The sequence below is a fragment of the Rhodamnia argentea genome, chromosome 5 (assembly GCF_020921035.1).
Source record: "Rhodamnia argentea isolate NSW1041297 chromosome 5, ASM2092103v1, whole genome shotgun sequence".
Classification (NCBI taxonomy): Eukaryota; Viridiplantae; Streptophyta; class Magnoliopsida; order Myrtales; family Myrtaceae; genus Rhodamnia; species Rhodamnia argentea.
The window spans coordinates 4,968,424-4,990,410 of NC_063154.1; the positions used below are offsets into that span (position 1 = coordinate 4,968,424).

The 21,987-nt window shown below is 40.0% G+C and overlaps 1 protein-coding gene across 1 annotated transcript; it reads left to right on the forward strand.

The window, feature by feature from the left end:
* Positions 1-1,661: 1,661 nt before the first annotated feature.
* On the forward strand, positions 1,662-21,490 carry LOC115754298 (ubiquitin C-terminal hydrolase 12-like). Its single transcript, XM_030693280.2, has 32 exons — positions 1,662-1,830; positions 2,056-2,119; positions 2,707-2,851; positions 2,955-3,112; positions 3,747-4,012; positions 4,087-4,305; positions 4,664-4,772; positions 4,888-5,003; positions 5,375-5,473; positions 7,293-7,402; positions 8,176-8,250; positions 8,579-8,657; positions 8,747-8,893; positions 8,975-9,055; positions 9,145-9,264; positions 14,527-14,649; positions 15,221-15,298; positions 15,472-15,560; positions 15,633-15,741; positions 15,822-15,890; positions 16,013-16,120; positions 16,557-16,612; positions 17,758-17,935; positions 18,048-18,149; positions 18,260-18,331; positions 18,565-18,630; positions 18,741-18,806; positions 19,125-19,208; positions 19,331-19,444; positions 19,649-19,723; positions 19,891-19,977; positions 20,881-21,490. The coding sequence occupies exons 1-32, from the start codon at positions 1,801-1,803 to the stop codon at positions 20,920-20,922; spliced, it is 3,336 nt and encodes a 1,111-aa protein (XP_030549140.1). The 5' UTR covers positions 1,662-1,800; the 3' UTR covers positions 20,923-21,490.
* The last annotated feature ends 497 nt before the right edge of the window (positions 21,491-21,987 follow it).

Consider the following 21,987-nt stretch of genomic DNA (forward strand, 5'->3'; position numbering starts at 1 on the left):
GATTATTGGTGTCCAAGGGCTCGTGTTTTTCTTTTAAGTTCAATCTCAAACACCATGTTTGAAGCTAATAGCATAAAATGGATTTGAAACTTTTGAAATGACATGCTATCATATCTTGCATTTATGCGTTGCACAACTTATTTTACCCATAGCAAACCACTCCGTGACCGGATTCCATATGCCAGGCACAAAAAAAACAATCCATCGGCTTATTTATTTTAGGGAAAAATTCAAAAAAGGGCCCGAAGTCCTCTTGATTTTTCAAATAAGGGCCCAAAGAGAATTATGTTTCAAATAAGAGTCTAAAGTAATATAGTACGTTTCAATTGAGGGCCCGAAGTGGTTATAATGTTTCAAAAAAGGGTCTGGCTTGAAGGGTATTTTCGTTATTTCACATTTTAATTTTTTATTATTCTTGATTATAAAAAAAAAAAAGAGTATGCACGGGCGGGAGGGCTGCCCCTCCCTTTGTGCCGCCGGCCCACCGCCGGTGGGGGGTCGGCGGGCGTAGCGAGGCCGGCGGGGTCGCCGGCGACCCAGCGGCCCGCCGGGTGTTAGAGGCGAGGGCCTCGGCCCTCGCCAAAACCGGGAGAGGGTCGGGCCCTCTCTCGGATCCCGGGTGAGGCCGGCGGTCCCCGCCCGGATCGGGGGTCGCCGGCCGTCGCCCATCGCCGGTGGGGGGTCGCCTGGTCAAGGCGACCCCGCCTGGATCCGGGCGACGGCCGGCGACCCCGATCCGGGCGGGGACCGCCGGCCTCACCCAGATCCGGGAGAGGGCCGAGGCCCTCGCCTCGACCGGCGAGGCCGCCGGGGTCGCCGGGGTCGCCGGCAACCCCGCCGGCCTTCGCCGCGCCCGCCGACCCCCCACCGGCGGTGGGCCGGCGGCCACAAGCGGGAGGGGCGGCGCTCCCGCTTGTGAACGTGAACTTCTTCCTATCTCTTTTTTTTTTTTTTTTTTTGTGGAAACGGATAACAAAAATTATAATAAAAAAGAAAAAATTAAATAAGTAAAAAGACTAAAATACCCTTGAATCGGGCCATTTTTTGAGATTTTAAGGTCATTTCAAGCCCTTATTTGAAACAGTATTCACTTGAGGCCCCTATTTGAGAAACTATGAGGACTTCGGGCCCTTTTTTGAATCGGTGTTCACTTGGGGCCCTTATTTGAGAAAACATGAGGACTTCGGGCCCTTTTTTGAATTTTTCCCTTTATTTTATGAGTCGTCTAATTTAGCAAAAATAGAATGTACAATGTTAATCATAAAAAAAGGATTGCGATAAAAATCCAATATTCATTATTAATATGATCTGTCTTCTAACCTAATAGAAAAAATATTCAAAACAAGAATCTTTCCTTTTATTCCTCGTACAAACTGTAAGTACATAAGTTTCTAGAAATAAACCGCCAACAATGGGAAGATCAAAATATCACGAGGAAGACGAAAATGACTTATTTCCCTCATTTTGCGGAATTAATAAATATTTCAAGTTTTTGGAAGAAATAAAAAAAGAGGGAAAAGAAAAATAGTTCTCAAGTCCACGCCGAGATTGTCAATTACGGCAAGAAAAAAAAAGAAAAAAGAAAAAAAGAAAGTGCCGTGTGGAATACCGAAAGTATCCCTTCTGGAGAGGAAAACCCAGTCTCTCTTTCTCTCTCTTCGCTCGCTCGCTCGCGATTCATCGTGTTACGTTGCAGAGCTTCTCTCTTCCTCTTCATACTTGGCCCGCACATCACCACCTCTCCCTCTCTCAGATTCAGTCGATCGCAATTCCGGAGGCGCCGACCCGTGCCCTCGTCCTATGACTCTGATGACTCCTCCGCCTGTAGATGTAATCACCGACCTCCCACTCTCTCTCTCTCTCTCTGATTTCGCCACTGTCGCGACTGCGATTCCGCCTTTGATCTTCTTCCGCAATCCGTTTTCGCCGCAATTGGCGCTTCTTTAGCTGTTCCCTACTCGTCTAGGGTTTGTGTAATCCGATCCGAGGTCTCACGCTTTCTTTCTGTCCCGGTGTGTTCTGTGCTTCTATTTTTTTTTTTTGTTGGTTTTGCAGCAGGAGGACGACGAGATGCTGGTCCCCAACACCGAACTCACCGAAGGTCCTCAGCCCATGGAAGGTACTGTTCCCGGTCTTTGTTTTTGTTTTTTTGTTCGCGGTGAAATGCGTGGGAATTCTGTTCCTCTCTCGCTCGTCGGTCGTTTGCTGTTGGCGCATTGCGGAGAGGAATTTGCATGTTTTCGAGGCCAGCTGCTTGGGTGAGGGTTTTTTTTTTGGGGGGGGCCGGGGGGAAGTGAGATCGTTGTTCATTTTGCTTGATCGTCGAGTGAACTTGTGAGCATCGTGCGGCATTTTGTGGCCTGGTGAGAAGTGTTAATTATATGGTTTCTGGACTTGCGTTCCTCATTATGGCTTAGGGAGGTGCATTGAATGGCTTTGTACATGCTTCATTTTGTTTTTGGGTGGTCTAGAAATCTGAGGAAAGAATGGAAAGCGGAAGTGTTAATTATTCTGTCCACTTGTTGTGATTACGGTTTCGTAAAGTTTGGAACTTGTCTACTGTGGCATGTAGTCGTAATGCTCCTGGAGGCTGAGTGCTTTGTCCTCTTGTTACTGGCAAATTGGCATGAGATTCCTGTGTCGTGTACTATGCGTTATTTCTGTTTTTGGGAGTTGGCTCATTAATATTTGGTTTTGGCTTTGTAGCTCAAGCAGATACTGCAGGTACGGTCGAAACACAAGCTGCTGAAGATCCCCCATCGGGGAGGTTCACATGGACGATAGAGAACTTCACAAGGCTTAACACCAAGAAGCTTTACTCTGACATCTTTTATGTTGGTGGACACAAGTGGTATTCAGCTTTCTCCAAGTTTCGTCGAGTTCTATTTTAAACAATTGGCAGTTACTTTGGTTTCTTTCGTTGTGAAGATTTTATTTAATCTTATATTTGATAGGCGAGTTCTTATTTTCCCAAAAGGGAATAACGTGGACCATTTGTCAATATATCTGGATGTTGCGGATTCGGCGACCTTGCCATATGGTTGGAGTAGATATGCGCAGTTCAGCTTAACTGTTATTAATCAGATTCACAACAAATTCTCCGTAAGAAAAGGTACTTCTTCCATAACTTCCTTGGGAGTACTTTCCTTTTGCCAGTTTATATTTTACGCTTCATTTTGATGTAATAAATGATTTTGCTTTTTTGCATCTGTGTATTTACTAAATTTTCATTCCTATGGATTCCAAAATTGCACTATATTTGGACGCAGTGTCTGGTTTAGTAGAATTGGCTTTGTTTATTTCATGGTCTATCTGAAAATGAAAACCGCAAGATATGTATGTAATGTAGATTTTGAATTGGACGAGTGGAGAAGGATGAAAATGAGCTGTGTCATTCTTTAAATTCGACAGCTATGTGGCAGTGACGTTATCTAGAAGTGCATCATCATTTTCGGTTGAATCCGTGTTCCAAGTCCCTTTTATCGATTCTCTTTCACAACAGAGTCGATTTTAATTCAGTCTGTGCTAAAGAGTTAGTCGAAAAGAAGTCCTCTGCCTAAATGTAACACATGTCATTGGGCATCTTGTGCTTATGTGATGTACTTAATAGTTTTAAAGGTCAGTGAAATGCTGAGGTTAAGTGCCATTATACTTTCCATGGTTCACATATTAGAGGCCTCATTTCTTTCCTGTTTTCAATTAAGAAAATATTCTTGTGCTTCATTTGCGACCTTTTGATTCTGCAGAGACACAGCACCAGTTCAATGCACGGGAGAGTGATTGGGGTTTTACTTCCTTCATGCATCTTAGTGAATTGTATAATCCTAGCAGAGGTTATCTGGTGAACGACACATGTGTTGTTGAAGCTGATGTTGAAGTTCGCAGAGTAGTCGATTACTGGTCACATGACTCCAAAAAGGAGACTGGTTATGTTGGACTTAAGAACCAAGGAGCTACCTGTTACATGAATTCCCTTCTTCAGACGTTGTATCATATACCTTACTTCAGAAAGGTAGCAAATCCACTCTTATAATCTTCTGTTAAAATCATGATTCGGGACATACTCATCTGGTCCTGTGGTTTCAGGCGGTGTATCATATGCCAACAACAGAAAATGATATGCCTTCAGGAAGCATACCGCTTGCTTTGCAAAGTTTATTCTATAAGCTCCAGTACAGTGATACCAGTGTAGCGACAAAGGAGTTGACGAAATCCTTTGGGTGGGACACTTATGATTCATTCATGCAGCATGATGTGCAAGAACTTAACCGGGTTCTCTGTGAAAAACTTGAAGACAAGATGAAGGTATGAGTTTTGGTATGAAAAATCTTTGCTTTTATTATTAATTTATTTGCTGTGCTGGGTAAAACGGTCAAGAGAGGAACAGAGGAAATAGAGAAAGGAGGAAGGGAGGATAGCGAGCAACTCTTTGTTTCTTGGCACATAAAATTTCAATAAGTTATCTATTTTATTGTCCTTGCAAAAGCCTATAAAAGTCTACGTCTCTTCCTTCTCCCCTTGTACTAGTAGCGAGAACCAAGAATTGGATCTTTTCAATTTAGGATTTTTTTTCCCCGACCTTTTTATTCCATTTGATCAAAATGAACCAGCCTATATTTGTCCCTAGCTTCAAGTAAGCAGACCTATCCTCTCATCTGTTCAGGGAACTGTTGTGGAGGGTACAATTCAGCAGCTGTTTGAAGGTCACCATATGAACTATATTGAATGCATTAATGTGGACTACAAGTCAACGAGGAAGGAATCCTTTTATGGTACGTATTCTGACTCGTGGTCTCTGAAAACATATTACGTGCCACAAAAAGATGTTCTTGCAGAGATTATTGCTGGCATTTGATTATTTTTTGCAATTTGCTTGTGTGAAATTAGATCTTCAACTTGATGTAAAAGGCTGTCGAGATGTATACGCTTCTTTTGACAAGTATGTAGAAGTGGAGAGACTTGAAGGTGATAATCGATATCATGCCGAACAACATGGTTTACAGGTGAGACAGCATCCATAATGGTTGCTTCAATTTTCATCTTCTTTTGACTTGTTTGTAAAAAAATTTGCATGAATAAGGCAGAGTATAGTTTGTTAGAAGTTCCAAGCATCAATCATGGTTGTAGCTTTCTGATGGTTTTTATGATAAGTAATGGGTCATGTTAGCAGTTTTTATTTGTTTGATTGTATTATGTGTTTTAACTGGGGTCAAGAATCAATTTTCTTCCATCTTTTTTTTTTTTTTCCTTTTACCTTGCAATAGCTATTCTGATGATTAAGTAATTTGTCGCTTATGCTTGAATGAATGAGTATTATTGTGATGAAAAATGTAACCTTTGAATTTGCATGGGTACTTGCTTGTGCATTTGTCAGGATGCGAAGAAGGGTGTACTATTCATAGACTTCCCCCCCGTTCTTCAACTTCAGCTAAAACGATTCGAATATGATTTTATGCGGGATACAATGGTTAAGGTTAGTCCTCGAGATTTTGTTGCCTTGAGCGAAGTCAGATGCTGTGTGTATCTTTCATCATTCTGGTAGATAAGAATTTCAGACAGAGATATATAAGACAGAGAGCTCAGTTTAATTCTTCCCTCTTGTGATTAAACATAGATTCAGAAAATGGTACCAAGGGGGTGCCGGCTGATTTAAAAGTCATATACCTGCTACATCATTGACAGGACCCATCATTTGATGAAGAGCACTGTAAATGAGCATTTACATTTTGACTAACTGAGAGATGCGTGTAACCACCTTTAATCGAGTGCGTCACTGTGTTCACAGCCCAGGGAAGCTTTATTTTTGGGGGTTCATTCAAGACTGATCAAAAGAAAGATAAGAACTAACTACCTCATAATGACCATAGTCCACCAAGAATAGATTTCAGAGGCTTTTGGACAATTTTATGAAATTAATTCTGATTAAGTCAGATTTTGTCTGGCTAGCTTATCAGTGAAAAGCATTGAGAAGATGCATTTCTGACATGGGATTTAATGAAGTAGATTTTAAGCTTCACGTATGCGACATTCTTGTACTTTTACTTTCTCTATTCTGAATAAGCTTCACTTTGCAACTTTTTCATAGTTTTATTTTGGCTGTTCTGAATAGTTGAGTCCAATTCAAGACTCTGCGCGTTACTTAAAAATTGGAGTGGACAATTAGCTAGAGCAGCGGGTGCTGCAGCAAAACTGATCGCAAAAGAGGGGAAATGGGCCACGCTTGATTTTGTGCATCTGATTCAAGATTATCTTGACTTGTGGATTCTTTTTCTTCTTGATATTACATTAGCTAAAACTTATTTGTTCTTCGACTAAACGGTATTCGCATATAGCAATTGGAGACTTCTACAACCTTTTCTGGGCTTTGAATTGATGAAATCCATGGATTACATGAAGTTAGCCGCCCCTATTGTCAATCACATGAAGAGGGAGATGTCTGTCCTTGGAGTGATAAGCTTGGAGAAAGCTAGTGCAATGTCTAACTGTTAATAAATGAAGACAAGAAGAACAACAGTAGAATGACGTTTGAATTGCTGATTTGGTTTTTTAAATATTGGAATTAAGTAGATACCAAATAGTAAACCTTCCTCAAGTCTCTTTTTGCATGAGGACATCTTCTATTGCTGAATAGTTGGTTTAGAGCTTTTTTTTTTTTAGTTTCACTGGCCCATAAGTCGAACTTTTAAAAGTGTATATCCATATGAAGAACTTTTCTGGTTATGTAGGATCAGCTTTACATCCGGATACAGCATCATATGCTTTGGGTTGACTTGCGTATCTTTTTGCTTTAATGTTCTTTTTTGCTACACTGTTAAAGTCACCAGCATAGGGAAATGACTGAAGCATTCAACTTTGATCGAGCTGTATCAGCTATAGCTATTGCGTATGGCCTTTCTGAAATGAGAGAATGTGAAACCTTATTTTTCAATTTTTTCATCTGATTGAATGGGGAAGAAAATTTCCTTTCTAGAAGTGATCCTTTCAGCATTGTGATTTTGTAAGCTACAAAGTCGATTGCTTGTAAAATCTTATCACCGTCGAAGGTTGAATCTTATGTGCTTTTATATTTAGCTTGTATGGAGACCAATTGACTTTCTTCTGTTTTTTAGCATCTAAATCTTATCTTGGTGCTCATTGATTGACAGTAAGTATAATAAGGTATTCACATCTTGTGATCGGTCATAGTGACCAGTGGGTATCGAGTGGAGGGTTTTTGATTGTGCAGCTCTCTATTCTCATGTCTATAGCTCTGTGGGGGCTAGCTGACAGTTCTTCTGTCTGACAATAAGCAGATAAATGACCGTTATGAGTTTCCTTTGCAACTTGATCTCGATAGAGAGAATGGAAAGTACTTGTCGCCTGACGCAGATCGGAGTGTTCGCAACCTGTACACACTTCACAGGTATTTCCAACATCCTGTTTCAGGCTACCTTGTCAATGCCTGCTTGCAAAATCTGTAGATACTTTATACAAGATATCAAATGCTATACTTGGTTGAATTATCCGAGCATACTCTGCCGATTGAAGAAAATTAACCTGTTTAATTGCGACATACATTCTTATGAAGCTCTATTCTGGGCCCCCCCAAAAAAAAAAAAAAAAATAAAATAAAATAAAAAGCTTGTAAAGCTCTTTCTTTTTCTTGGCTGATTTATCATTTAGTAAAGGATTAATTCTTCATCTAGCTTCATGAGAGGAAGATTCTTTCCTCCTTCCTCTTGTCAGCATTAGTCCTCTATTCAGTTTGGGATCCAAGGCTCTCTGTAACCCTGGACTTTTAATTTGTGTATTTAAAAGAAATAAATAAACATATGAAGCTCAAGAGTGGATGGGTGTTTCATTGTTCACAGATTCTTATCAAGTGAAATATAATTCTATGGTTGATTCTCCTTGATTATCTTATGTCAGCTCAAATTAGATGCATCAGTTGTTTGAAATATTTTAGTAAACATTCCTAACGATTATCCTTTTGCTGTGGTTTTCACTCTGTTTTTTTCATTGATGAATTATATTATGGCCAACGAGGTGTCGTGTTAGTGTCTCCATGCTGAACACTATATTTTGTAACTTTCGGTTGAGTAACTTGCAGATAGAAGACAACAGCTGGGTTACTTACTCTTTGCTTTATTGCGATTCAGCAACATTCGCTAATTTTTTTTAATGTATGGGTGGCAGTGTTTTGGTTCACAGTGGCGGTGTGCATGGGGGGCACTATTATGCTTACATTAGGCCAACCCTCTCAGACCAGTGGTATGCATCACAGTTTTTGAACTTCCAAGTTGCTGTTGTCAATATGACCATTTCATTACTGATTGTTTGTATGGAAAAAGGTTTTGTATTCTGATTGGCAAAATATGGAAGGTGCTGCCACCTGCACTTTATTTGTCTCTGTCTTGATTTTGGCAATCACGTAACTGCAATTATTTGTTATTTGAGGTTCCTTGATGTATATGTTGAAGGTTATGCTTCTTGAATCGTACCTGCATGGTGCAATTGTTTAGTTGATTATTGCTTTTCTTATTTCCCTTTTGATGGCATATTTTACCTATGATAAATTGGCAAGGTTTGCTTTATGCAGGTTCAAGTTTGATGATGAACGGGTGACAAAGGAAGATGTGAAGAGGGCATTGGAGGAACAATACGGGGGAGAGGAAGAGGTAGTTCATTCTGGACATTGATTTGATCCCTTCATTTACTTCTTGTTGTGTTCTTGATAGCTTCCTGCTCCACTTATTGCATTCAACAGCTACCACAAACAAATCCTGGGTTCAACAGTTCCCCATTCAAGTTCACAAAATACTCGAATGCGTATATGCTAGTATATATACGTGAAAGTGACAAGGACAAAATTGTTTGTAGTGTGGATGAGAAGGACATTGCTGAGCACCTTAGGGTAAGTCATTTACCATCTATTAGAAATGGGGTAACTGAATAGTTATGATGCCAATGAAGCCAACATATGCTTTGTCTCCAGGTAAGATTGAAGAAAGAGCAAGAAGAGAAGGAAAAGAAGAGAAAGGAAAAAGCCGAGGCACATCTATATACCATCATAAAGGTAAATGTTTACAATAGTAATTGCATTTTCTTGTAATGTGGTTCCCCTTGCCACGACTGTGAGTGAATGCATCACACTGTCAATGCTAGGTCGCACGCGATGGGGACCTACATGATCAGATTGGCAGAGACATATATTTTGATCTTGTGGATCATGATAAAGTACAAAGTTTTCGTGTTCAGAAGCAGATGCCCTTTCAGCTATTCAAGGTACTCCCTGTCTCTACTTTTTGGTTGTAAAATCGTGAATGAACTCTCCACTTTTTTATTGTAAATTGTGCATCATCTATATGCATTTTTTCTAATCAGTACAAGATTTTCGCTTTTTGAGGATAGTGTGCCCTCGTATGCATTGAATGACGTAGGATACGAACCATCTTACGAGCATGATATGGAGACTTTATATTTCTTGCTAAAGGGATTTCTATACCCTGCCATGCTTCAATTTCCTGTTTAGCAGACCCCACAACTACCCAATACAGACTAGTATTCGATGCTGTTGATCCTCAATTTTGAGTATTTGTGTGTAGTTGAAATGATATAACTTGACTCCATGAATAGATCTTTTTTGCTTTTGTTTATTTCATAGGTCAGTAAAAATGGCATAACAAATTTTTTTTGGTTTTTAATTCCATTAGATTTTTTCATGATGCCTTATGTATAATGCTTTCTTAGTCTTGTCATGAAAGTAACTACAAGGTGGATTTGAAGTCATTTATTCCTAAGTACAAGGGAAGGTGGGTTTTTGAGAAGGCTTTGAAGTGGACTGATACGTCACTTAATGTTCTAAACAAATGCTAAGAAGAACACGGGTTCCCTATTTTTTTCATCATCAAGCTGTCCTCCTATGTTTATACATCCATTTAATATGGCTGAAGATATGGCACAAGAAGAAAAGCAGAAAGATGGGTGGATAGAAGTATATGCTTTTATATCTCTTTTCAAAGAGGGTATAATTAATATGCTATATTATAGATAAAAGAGCGATTGTTTTATTTCTGAGATAAGGAGTACTTCTAGGCGTAGGGTTAAACCTAGTATAATTACATATATAACCCCAACTTGCTAATATTCTAAAGTGATAAACCCAACACTCCCCCTCAAGTCGGAGCGTACATATCAAAAAGTCCTAACTTATGACAAATATATGAAACTCGTCCATGTCGAAGAGACTCTGTGAAAATGTTTGCTAGTTGCGCTTCGTAACATGTGCACCGACCGTATGTCTTCACAGTTCACCTTTTCCCGAACAAAATGACAATCCACCTCTATATGCTTCGTTTGCTTGTGAAACACCGGGTTGCTAGCAATATAAATAGGAGACTGATTATCACAACAGAGAATAGATGATCCGGTCATATGCAATCCAATCTCGGATAACAACATCGCACCCATTGAAGTTCACCTGGAACATTAGCCATAGCACGATACTCGGCTTGTGCACTAGATTGGGAAATAACAGATCGCTTCTTACTTTTCCACGACACAAGATTACCACCAAGAAAAACACAGTATCCCGAAGTAGACCGGGGATCCATAGGGCAACCAACCCAATCTGCATCCGAATATCTTGTCACCTCCAAAGATTCGGGGTTAGAATAATTAGCTATGCGAAGATGACCACGATTATGGAACACAAGTCCTTGACCTGGAGCTCCTTTCAAATATCGAACAATTTGTAGAGCGGCTTGCCAATGAATAGTACGAGGAGAGCTCATAAATTGCCTCACCACACTAACAACAAATGAAATATCTAGACGAGTAATGGTAAGATAGTTTTAACTTGCCTACTAACGGGTGATACTTCTTTGGATCATGATGAAGTTCTCCGTGTTCATTATCAAGCCTCACTCCGGGGTCCATAGGTGTGTCGCCAGGCTTAGCATCATGTAAGCAAACCTCCTTAAGAATGTCAAGAGTATACTTTCTGCGGGAGAGAGCAATATCGCCATTAGTATAGGCAACTTCAATGTCAAGAAAATATCAAAGTTGACCTAGGTCTCTAGTGTTAAAACTCTTTGTAGAAATTGCTTGAGTCGTTGTATACCTTCAACATTACTTCCTATGAAAATGATATCATCAACATAAACAACAAGAATAAGACATCCTTTTGAAAATGACATACTAAATACTAAGTGATCCACACTGCACCGATGCATGCCAAAAGTGATAACCGCATCACCGAAGCGGCCAAACCAAGCACGAGGAGATTGCTTAAGTCCATAAAGAGCTTTCCGCAATCGGCACACCTCCCCCTGAGCAACAAACCCGGGTGGTTGCTCCATATATACTTCCCCGTGAATATCACCATGAAGGAATGTATTTTTCACATCAAGCTGATGAAGAGTCCACTAAGATTGAGCAGCCAAGGAAATAACTATATGAACGGAAGGAATTTTGGCTATTGGAGAAAAAGTAGCATCATAGTAAATACCATAAGTTTGAGTATAGCCCTTTGCAACAAGACGAACTTTTAAGCGCTCAACCGAACCATCCGGATGGTGTTAGACGACAAAGACCCAGCGACAACCTACCAATTGTTTATTAGCCAACAATGGAACCAGCTTCCAAGTTTTATTATGCTGCAATGCAGCCATCTCCTCCTCCATGGCACGAGTCCAACCTGGATGGGCCAAAGCCTTCTGCACACTACTCGACACGGACATAGATGCAAGGGATGACACAAAAACAAACATCCGAGGGCTTAAGTTATGATAAGACACAAAATTAGAAAGAGGATATCGAGACCGAGTACGGTGAGCAACGGAAGAACCGTCGGGAGACGGTGGAAGAGGATCGAAAGCCTGTATCGGAAGTGGTGGTGGGGGAACGCTCGTCGGTGAAGATGTACGACCCCAAACAGGGCGAGGACCACGTATATAGACCTGAAGAGGAGTTGATCTTGGTGATCCCGAATCCGGTGGAGCATCGTTAGAATTAATAGGCGGTGGCTCCGGTTGAGACGTAGGCGCCGAGGGTGGCGGAAGATCCATGGTTAATGGTGCCCGAGGACGAACATCGCCAAAATATGCTTGATCTTTAAAGAAAGTCACATTAGCAGAAATATACCCACGACACGAGTAGGATTATAGCAGACATACCCTTTTGGGTATGGGAGTAACCCACGAATATACATTTTTCAACACGATGTGATAATTTGTCCAACCCAGGAGACAAAGAATGAATAAAACCGGCACATCCAAAAATACGAGGATGAACGGACCACAAGGACGATCCGGATGAAGAAAAGCATAAGGAATAGCTCCTTTTAACACGGAGGACGGAAGACGATTAATAAGATGGCATACTGTAAGAAGAGCATAGCTCCAAAAGGACTTGTATGAGTGTGAAGAAGTGGACAATGCGCAGCATCCAACAAATAACGGTTTTTGTGTTCAGCAACTCCATTTTGTTGTGGAGTGTGAGCACTAAGAACTCTGATGTAAAATACCATGAGATTCAAGAAATGGAATGAAGGTAGAAGAAGAGAAGCATCCACGAGCATTGTGCGTACGCAAACACTTAATAGAATAATCATATCGAGTACAAACTTCATTATAACACTAGCGGAAAGGATGAAAAACTTCAGTATGATCTTTTATTAAATATGACCAAGTTGTACGAGTACAATCATCAATAAAGGTGACAAAATAACGAAGACCAAATGAAGACTCTCGACTAGGACCCCACACATCGGAGTGAACTAACTCGAATGGTTGGGTAGCATGACTCTTCGGGTGGTTTTTCTTCAAGCCATGTAGATTGGCGATTAGAATAAATAAAGGTTGAAAGAGCCATTGACCAAGAAGGATAATTGGTACCGTCCAACTTGACCAAGGTATTGTGTAAACTTGTCATACTATAATATGAACCAAAGGGTCCTGAACTCGAAGAAGCACTAGCGGGGACCGACCCCGAAACAATAGATGGAGAACTTGATGAACCAATAAACATCTCCACAACCTCTAATCACTAGGAACTTGACCCGTATGCAATCAAGTAAAACACACCACTTACTATATCAATTCTTCCAGTATCCACCAATATCACTTCAAATTTAGACACAACATTCACACTTCTGATACTACAGAACACCAAATTCAGTCAAATCCCGTACCATATTCAACGATCTCAGCAGCCACACCAAATTCACTCCCACTAATCAACAATTCAGCCAAAAACATCATCAAATTCAATTCACTCCCACTTCTGACACTAAGATTCACTTCCATAGATCACTAAATTTAGCCAAAAAACAGCAAACAGAGCTCATTTCAACAGATCACTTCCACAAATCACTAAGATTCACTTCCACACGGATCACCAATTTCAACAAACCCAGCAAACACACCATTCATTCAATCTACATAACGGTAAGCCTCAGAAACTCCCCCGAAGTACAACCATTCGTGAGGAATCAACACATGGCGAGGTCTGAGGCAAGAAAATCACCTTCGACAATACCGATTTCTAGGTTTTCTGACCTAGATAACTTCCAGCAACACCAGTTGGTAGTGCGCGACCTTGGATTAAGATCGCCTGGTCTGGGTGACGCTAGGCTGGGGTTGCCGAGACCTGGGTGACGCTGGGCAAGGTCACTGGAAGGTCGCCGGGAGCTGGGCGATGCTGGACGAGGTTGTCGGGACTTGGGCGACGCTGGGTGAGGTCGCCGGAACCTAGGCGACGCTGATCTTGAGTCACTGGTGAGATCTACAGAGGCTGGTTGCAGATGATTTTTGATTGACGATGGGTATTGTTAATTCTAGGGTTTAGGTTTTAATTTTGGGCTCCGGTACCATGTTATCGATGAAAGAGCGATTGTTTTATTTTTTAGATCAGGAGTACTTATATGCTTAGGGTTAAGCCTAGTACAATTACACATATAACCCTAACTTGCTAGTATTCTAAAGTAATAAACCCAACGTGCTGCAATATAGTGAATTTGCTGGCGATCCCAATTAATGGCGTGTGACCAATTGCTTACGGTTTGTGGCACTTTGAAAGTTCAGGTTACTGAAGTTAATTGCGTAGTTTCTATACGAGTGCATGTAGATGTTCGTGAATTTGCTTATCTTTAGTTCGTTATGAATGTACTTGTTTTTGTTATTCTTTCTATGTTTCTTGAATACACTCATGCATGTTAACTCGTGGGGATCAAATCTGATGGATTTAGGTTTCTGTAATGATTGTCGTATCTACATTATGCTGTGGTGATGGCACATAAATTTGGGTTTTCATTTGATTTGAGTCTGTGATAGATCTGTCTCATGTTTACTCCACAATAGGTGGTCATGGATATCCTTACTTTTAGTCACCCTTCTCCTTAGTACTACTAGAAAGCTACTAGCGGGTCTTCACATGCAGCATCCTCTTAAGGTCGAACTGCACGGCATTCTAGCATCCCCTGACTGTTGCAATTCCTTTTTGTTCTCCACTTTTTGTCATATTTGTCTAATTTATGTTTCTTCTCAGGAAGAAGTTGCTAAAGAGTTTGGCATACCTGTTCAATGTCAACGGTTCTGGTTGTGGGCAAAGCGGCAAAACCATACATATCGTCCTAATCGGCCACTGACACCTCTGGAAGAAGCGCAATCTGTGAGCATTTTATTTAGTTTTCAATCTTTTTGTTCCCCACTTCTTTAGGTCATTTTACTTTCCAGTTGGGCCTCTATGTTTTGTGCTATGATTGCAGCATATAGACTTGCCACTTCAAATTAATTGGTTTTCTTTGTGCTAAACTTCTTTTAGTCATGCTGGGGCTTAATCGGAGGTTGATAGAAACTAAAAATGCTGACTCGGTCAAGTTGGTTAGCATTTTGAAATTGTTAGATCTTGAATGAACACTTCATTTAACACTTTGAGTTGTGTTGCGAAATATATCTTTTGGTGGGCACAGGTTCTGTTACATATCAAGGTGAAATATCGTATTTTTGTTTTAGCGGCTCTTCTTATGACTCTGTATACTACCATGGTTTGTGCACTTAGGTGAATTTTGACCGACACTTGTGTTGGAAGTTAGTGTGCTGATTTACAGCTTACCTTTTAGTGGGGTGAAATTTCCACCTTTCTTCTGAGTGTTACTACACAATATGATTTGTAAGATGACATTGTTAACCAAATGCAATGCACCATTTCCAATTGACAAGATTAGTCTGAACTGCTGTAGGTTGGGCAAGTGAGAGAAGTATCCAATAAGGCAAGCACTGCTGAATTGAAGCTGTTTCTGGAGGTAGAATTGGGGCAGGTAATCTCATCTTGTCTACTGCACTGTGTGTCTCTTGAGGTTGGGTAGCGATTTTTCTTCATGGTTAATAGGTCTTTGTAAACTCACTTTTGCGTGGCCTTTGTTATTGTTGACTTGACTCACTCAAATAGATCTTTATAGATGGAACTTCACTAATTTTGTAAATTATTCAGGAGTTGCGCCCTGTGCCACTGCCAGAGAAGTCTAAGGAGGATATTCTTCTCTTCTTCAAGCTCTATGACCCTTTGAAAGAGGAACTTCGGTAATGAAAATTTCTGGAATGTTTTAATATATGAGTCAAGGATGGACGCTTATGCTTTCTCTTGATGTTTAGGTACGTGGGAAGGCTCTTTGTGAAAATACTTAGTAAGCCAGCTGAAATACTTACAAAACTAAATGAAATGGCTGGTTTCTCTCCGGATGAAGAGATTGACCTTTTTGAGGTTCGTTTGTCCTTATTGATTATCTGCATTCTCTTTGTACTTGGTTTTATAGTTGGTGACTGTTTCATAACTGTGTTCAGGAGATCAAATTTGAACCTAATGTCATGTGCGAACCTGTTGATAAGAAGTTCACTTTCCGTGCTAGTCAGGTATGTCTCGGATGCACTGAATTATCTCCTTTTTGGACTCTTACTTAATGAAAGCTTCTTACTTTGGTTGTGTAGTTAAAGTTATTGTTTATCTAATTCATTCTTCTCATCTCGCTCTACAGCTTGAAGATGGAGATATAGTATGTTTTCAGAAGTCTAAAGTTGGCAGTACTGAACAACGTCGCTATGCTGATGTTCCAACATTTATGGAATATGTGCACAATCGTCAGGTACATAAAGATTCGTTTCATTATTCCTTTTTTTCCTCCCCCTTTTTAATTAGCTGAAAAGAACATCCATCAATGTCCACCTGGTGGTGCCGGCTAATTTAAATTTGAAGGGCTAATTTAACTATGGTAACTGGCCCAGTTTAAGTTTCTTGTTTCTCCTGTTGCCATGAGGGCGTTAATTCGTGATTCGGTAATGGTTGATTTTACAGTTGAGCTAAACAATGGTTCAGAGTAATGGTGTGAAGCCTTTGAATTTGACTATTTTAACGAATTCTCAGTAGCATAGAGTTGATGTGAAATCTGTTCCAACCCTTTGTGATTTCTTGAGTCAATTTTGTACTCTGTTTTATTTATGTTTGTAAGTTTGATGCAATGAAGTGCATTACCAGGTGCTGCCATTACTAATGTGTTGTGACATTCATTTGTCCAATCCCAGGTTGTTCGTTTCCGATCATTGGAGAAACCCAAAGAGGATGAGTTCTCGCTGGAGTTGTAAGTGTGTGAAGTGTGGATATTTGCTATATGATAGTTGGCCGAAGGGAGGGGGAGGCCATGATGGGCTATGGCCCCCTCCCGACAGACATTTTCTTGTTGGTTTACATTTAATAGTCTGCTCGAATGGCATGATAAATGATACAAAGACACATAGCCGCTTTCAGAAAATCATGGGTTTTTTGAGAAGGTAAAATATGTAGAATCTTAGAAAATGAAGTCAAATGCTAAATGATTAGCACCATTAATTTATTGGGATGCAAATGGGGACTTCAATTAAATTTCATTGTGATGATATATGTACGATATAAAATGAGATTGAAGTTGAAGTGCTAATCACTAAAATATGATTAGAAATAAGGGTAGTTTTGGTACTCAACTTAATAAATTCTTGCGATGAATTAAATGAGTTAAAGACAATAAAGAACTGATGTTATTTCTGTGGTGTTTGGCATACCAACTTAGTTGGGATTGAATGATTCAGACAAGTGAAACTAAAACAAAACACGAAATTATCTTTGATTCTCTATATGCATGTGCAGTTATTTTTGTGGACAATGGGTGTCACTTTGAATTGGTCTGTATCCCTCGCTTTTGCACAATTTTCTTCATGTATCAGCTCTATAATTATTCTTCTCAGAGGAAAAAGCTTCAGAATAAACATACTTTGGAACGCTGATAAAGCTTCTTGTCAAATAATATTGATATCTGTGTTAGCTTATCAGAACCTTCTAACCTTTGTTAATATACTACTTTCACATCGCATTACTGGAATGCAGCTTTTAAGAAGAAAATATTGTGGAGTGTTCGGTTCATCCTTAACATGAGCCAGAAAGCGTATTTGGCCTTTTCAGGAAATTCTACATATATTATTCCAAAATATATGATGTTACTTTAAATATTAATTTTGTCACATTTCAAAAAATTTGAGGTGCTCCACATAAAAATCTGTTTCCTATTCTAAAAGTTAGGGGAAAGCTGTCCTAACACCCTTTTTTGGGTAAACCCCACTTTCTCTCCCCTTCGAGCCAAGTGCATCTTGCCTGCATATAACTTCGAGAGGGGGGCCATAAAAGTGGGTTCAAGGGCTGGGATAATGTTTTCATATGATTTAAGCCACTTATTTTTATTTTTTTATTTTCTAGGTCAAAGCTTCACAACTACGATGATGTCGTGGAAAGAGTGGCCCGCCATCTCGGTTTAGAAGATCCATCCAAAATTAGGCTGACGCCTCATAATTGCTACTCCCAACAACCTAAACCTCAACCAATCAAGTATCGAGGAGCAGAGCACTTGTGCGACATGCTTGTTCACTATAATCAGGTTTCCTTCAGATTGGTGAAACTTTTGGGAGTTCTTTCAGACTTATTTGTTATTCTGTAGACCTTTGTATTATGAGAGCTGAAAGGGACTTTCCTTGTCTTTATGTTGCTAGACTTCAGATATTCTTTATTATGAAGTCTTGGATATCCCCCTGCCTGAACTACAAGGTTTGAAAACTCTGAAGGTGGCTTTTCATCATGCAACCAAAGATGAAGTGAGTGCAGTCGTCAAGATCTACATTTCTATAGTTACTTTCTATGTCTGTTTTCCTCACTCATCCTTCTATTTAAAAGTGATCATCCTAATAGCAGCATGTATTTTCAGGTTGTTATTCATTCCATAAGGTTGCCAAAACAAAGCACTGTTGGCGATGTTATAAATGACCTTAAGTCCAAGGTAATCCGAAAATTCCTTTTCTAACAGATGCACATATCTCTGCTTTTAAAGTGATAAATGCCGTGCTCGATCAGTTCAAGCTTCAAAATCCCCATCATGTTTATATTTTCAAGCTTGAAGAGTATTTCCAGTCTACATTACTTCGCTAATTAACGTCTGCAAAGTCCATAACTCTTTCTGGAAAATGTTCAGGAGGAGTTTTGGCTCATTTTACTAATTTCTTTTACATGCAGGTGGATTTATCTCATCCAAGTACCGAACTGAGGTTGCTTGAAGTTTTTTATCACAAGATCTACAAGGTCATTAATGGGACTCTTGTCAAAGTGTTTGCTGTTGGAGTTGATTCTAATCTTCGTGTGCTATTTGATTTTCTTTTCCTCATTGAGAATTGCAATTATGTTGCTTGCAGATTTTCCCACTCAACGAAAAGATTGAGAATATAAATGATCAATACTGGACTTTGCGTGCAGAAGAGGTAACTTGCAAATTATGTGGATAAACATATCCCTTCTGTTGTTTAACTACGCGTCTCCTCATGTAAAGAATTTGTTGTATGTCCATCTGGTTTTTAACTTTTTTCCTAAATCTACATATTGTTTTAATGAGTGGAACTTAGGAAGGTAGTTAGAAAAGTATATTAGATTGAGTATATTTTTGTGGCAAGCCATCTCATGTTATTTCGCACATTGTTGATTGTGTTGATGGTCACCCTTGCTTATGAGGTCAGTCGCTGGTTTCTCTGGGTGGTTATTCGGTTCCTGTAGTATGTTAACATCACACTTTCCCTCTGCAGATTCCCGAAGAGGAGAAGAACCTTGGTCCTCATGATCGTCTTATTCATGTTTATCATTTTATGAAGGAAACTACTCAAAACCAGGTGATGAAGAGTGAACAGGCATATTCTTCCTTTGGACGCCACTCAGATTTTTGAATCCATGTGGTTCTTCTGTATTGTGCCTCATACTGCTTGGTATTGAATCATTTTGTATTTTTTAATAGGTTCAGAATTTTGGGGAACCCTTTTTTCTGGTTATACATGAAGGCGAGACCCTGTCTGATATTAAAGTTCGTATACAGAAAAAACTGCAGGTTCCAGATGAAGAATTTGCAAAGGTATGGTGTCTTGAGGTCAATGTAAACTGTATGTGCTCAACTCGTGGACTGCAGTTTTACTGTGAGGGTTGGCACTCTTGATGGGTAGTACATAATGCATGTCATGATCATCTACTCTTTTTTTCCATGATTCTTTGTCTTTTCCTCATGCATCTCCATCACTGGTCATCTCATGATTCTCTCTTTTCTTCTATAACGTGCCAGTGGAGGTTTGCATTTCTGTCATTGGGTCGTCCGGAGTATCTTGCAGACTCTGATGTTCTTTCTACTCGTTTTCAGGTTCCCTCCCTCCCTCCCTCCCTCCCTCCCTCTCTCTCTCTCTCTCTCTCTCTCTCTCTCTCTCTCTCTCTCTCTGAAAAGGAAATCCGACCATTTATGTTTATGCTTTCTTTAATTAATGCAACTTTTTGAGTCATTTAATGACTACTGCTCTGTGATTTTACTAGAGGAGGGATGTCTATGGGGCTTGGGAGCAGTATCTTGGACTGGAACATACTGATAATGCTCCAAAAAGGTCATATGCAGTCAATCAGGTAGTTTTCAGGAACTCCGTTTGTTTAAAGGAATTAGGATATGAGTGATGAAATAGTCTATTTGTGCATGATCTAATTCTGACTGATGCAATGAACATAAAAAATTTGCTGTTTTCTCTCCGGGATTTAAATAAGCTGGGTAATGAAGCTGGGTAATGATATAATGTCATGTTTGATCCTTTTTTGACTTTCATGTGCCGTTATTTTATGGTGGAAATAGCCTCTCTAGGCCTGGGAGGGATACCGAAATATTGATCTTGTTGGTCTTTCCTGAAAGGGAACATGTCATAGACACAACCCAGTGAGGTTATTGATTCCTCGAGGAACAGATTTGAGGTGTGGTTTTGGTGCAGAGAATGTGTTCCTATTCCGTTTAACACCAAGTGCAAGCAACCTTACAACCACCACTCACCTGGCCTCAGTCACATTTTATTTGTTTCCTACCCGCCTAAAGCGGGTTTCCCTTATTTTGCTCAAAGCTTCAACTTTGACCGTCAAATTTGCCTTCACACTCATCCTTCCTTCCTAAGTTCCTGCACTATACCTTGTCTTCCACCTGACCGTCCTTTTCTATTATCATACTCTTTTGTTTGCTCGTCTTAATATGTAGGATCTGCCCTTTCTACCTTTTGGTAGCCACACCGATTCTCCATTGACCTGCTACTGTAAACCCTACTTCAACAATATCCGAAGATTTTAAAAATTGCAATGGAGAGTCTTATGGCATTGTGGATTACTTCTGCATAACGGAAATATTTGGGCTAGATAACCAAAAATTCTATTAGTGCGACCTCTATGTTATAGTAGTGGATTGAAAATCTCCTTTTCCCTCTGGCAATTAAAGAAACTCATCTGATAGTAAGTGGAAAGTAAAGAATCCTATGAGAATGTTTAATTTTGCAGAATCGTCACACATTTGAGAAGCCGGTGAGAATCTACAACTAGAAGTCGAGCCTCCACTAGTTCATTGGATGTGTTGAGGGCAGTGACATCTCACACCGTCAGGAAGGAGCTCCGCATGTTCAATCTTAGACTGCCATTGGAAGAGCTAGTGGTGTAATATGGCATGGTGCTAAAAGGACGTGATTGATGGATTGTGGTAATCTCGATACTGGACCTTTTGCCAACCTTCAGGCATCCTTCTCTGAGAGGAAGTTGGCGGGGGTTCATTTACTGCATTGTAATCAATGAAAACAATTTTGGGGTGGGTGATGTATAGAGGGTATAGGAGTGTGTTCTTAAATTTTCGATTTGATTCTTTAGTTGTGTCTATACCCCAATGTATTAGTGTATGGGGGGGTTTTGTAAAATGTTAATGTAGGATGCTGGTTCTTGTCTTGCAAGAAAAGCTTTACAGTTGGCCTGCAGAATTTGCCCCGCCGATTCTCTCGACCGTTCCTTTGTTGTAAAAGAGGTGGTTTGGTCATTCGAACTGCTGTAGTATTCGTAATGTCATTATGTCACACTGACATATCTATGTTGCAACTTGTTCGGTAGTCTCGAACTTTTAGTCTGCTGCTCTTTTCAAGTTGTATTGAAATATCCGGGCGGATTAATACCACTGTAAACATCATTTCAGAGAATCTCGGTTCTAATTCTTTGTGAAATGCTTTTAGATCGTCTGTGTATGAATCACATATAATGGCACGAGAAGATCTATTGAGGCTTCTGAATGTATGGCAATCGAAGGGGAGCGGGGGTCGTCTATTTGATTGAGGATAGTAAATTTATGTGTCATGGAAGTTCACATTTTTTATACCGTTGGTGCCATTGCGGTTCAGGGTGAGTGAAATCTTTAGGTGCACGAAGTTGGGTAGGCCTCCAGTCGACCATTGATGAACAGCGAATGTTCGTCAACGACAGCTCTAATTTGTTGCTTTACATAACCATGATCACCAGCAAACTATGTTGGTTTAGTGAGAAGGATGACGAAGCCTATGAAATGGTGCTATGATGTGTCGGTGCAGTTTTGTGTTTGGAGTTTCTGGGTGCGAATCGGAAGACAACCGA

Excerpts from the sequence above, each read along its gene's own strand:
- LOC115754298 (XM_030693280.2), top strand. The coding sequence starts at position 1,801 with ATGACTCTGATGACTCCTCCGCCTGTAGAT. Across the intron at positions 8,251-8,578 it reads CCAACCCTCTCAGACCAGTG|GTTCAAGTTTGATGATGAAC; the intron begins GTATGCATCACA and ends TGCTTTATGCAG. Across the intron at positions 15,299-15,471 it reads TGGAGGTAGAATTGGGGCAG|GAGTTGCGCCCTGTGCCACT; the intron begins GTAATCTCATCT and ends TAAATTATTCAG.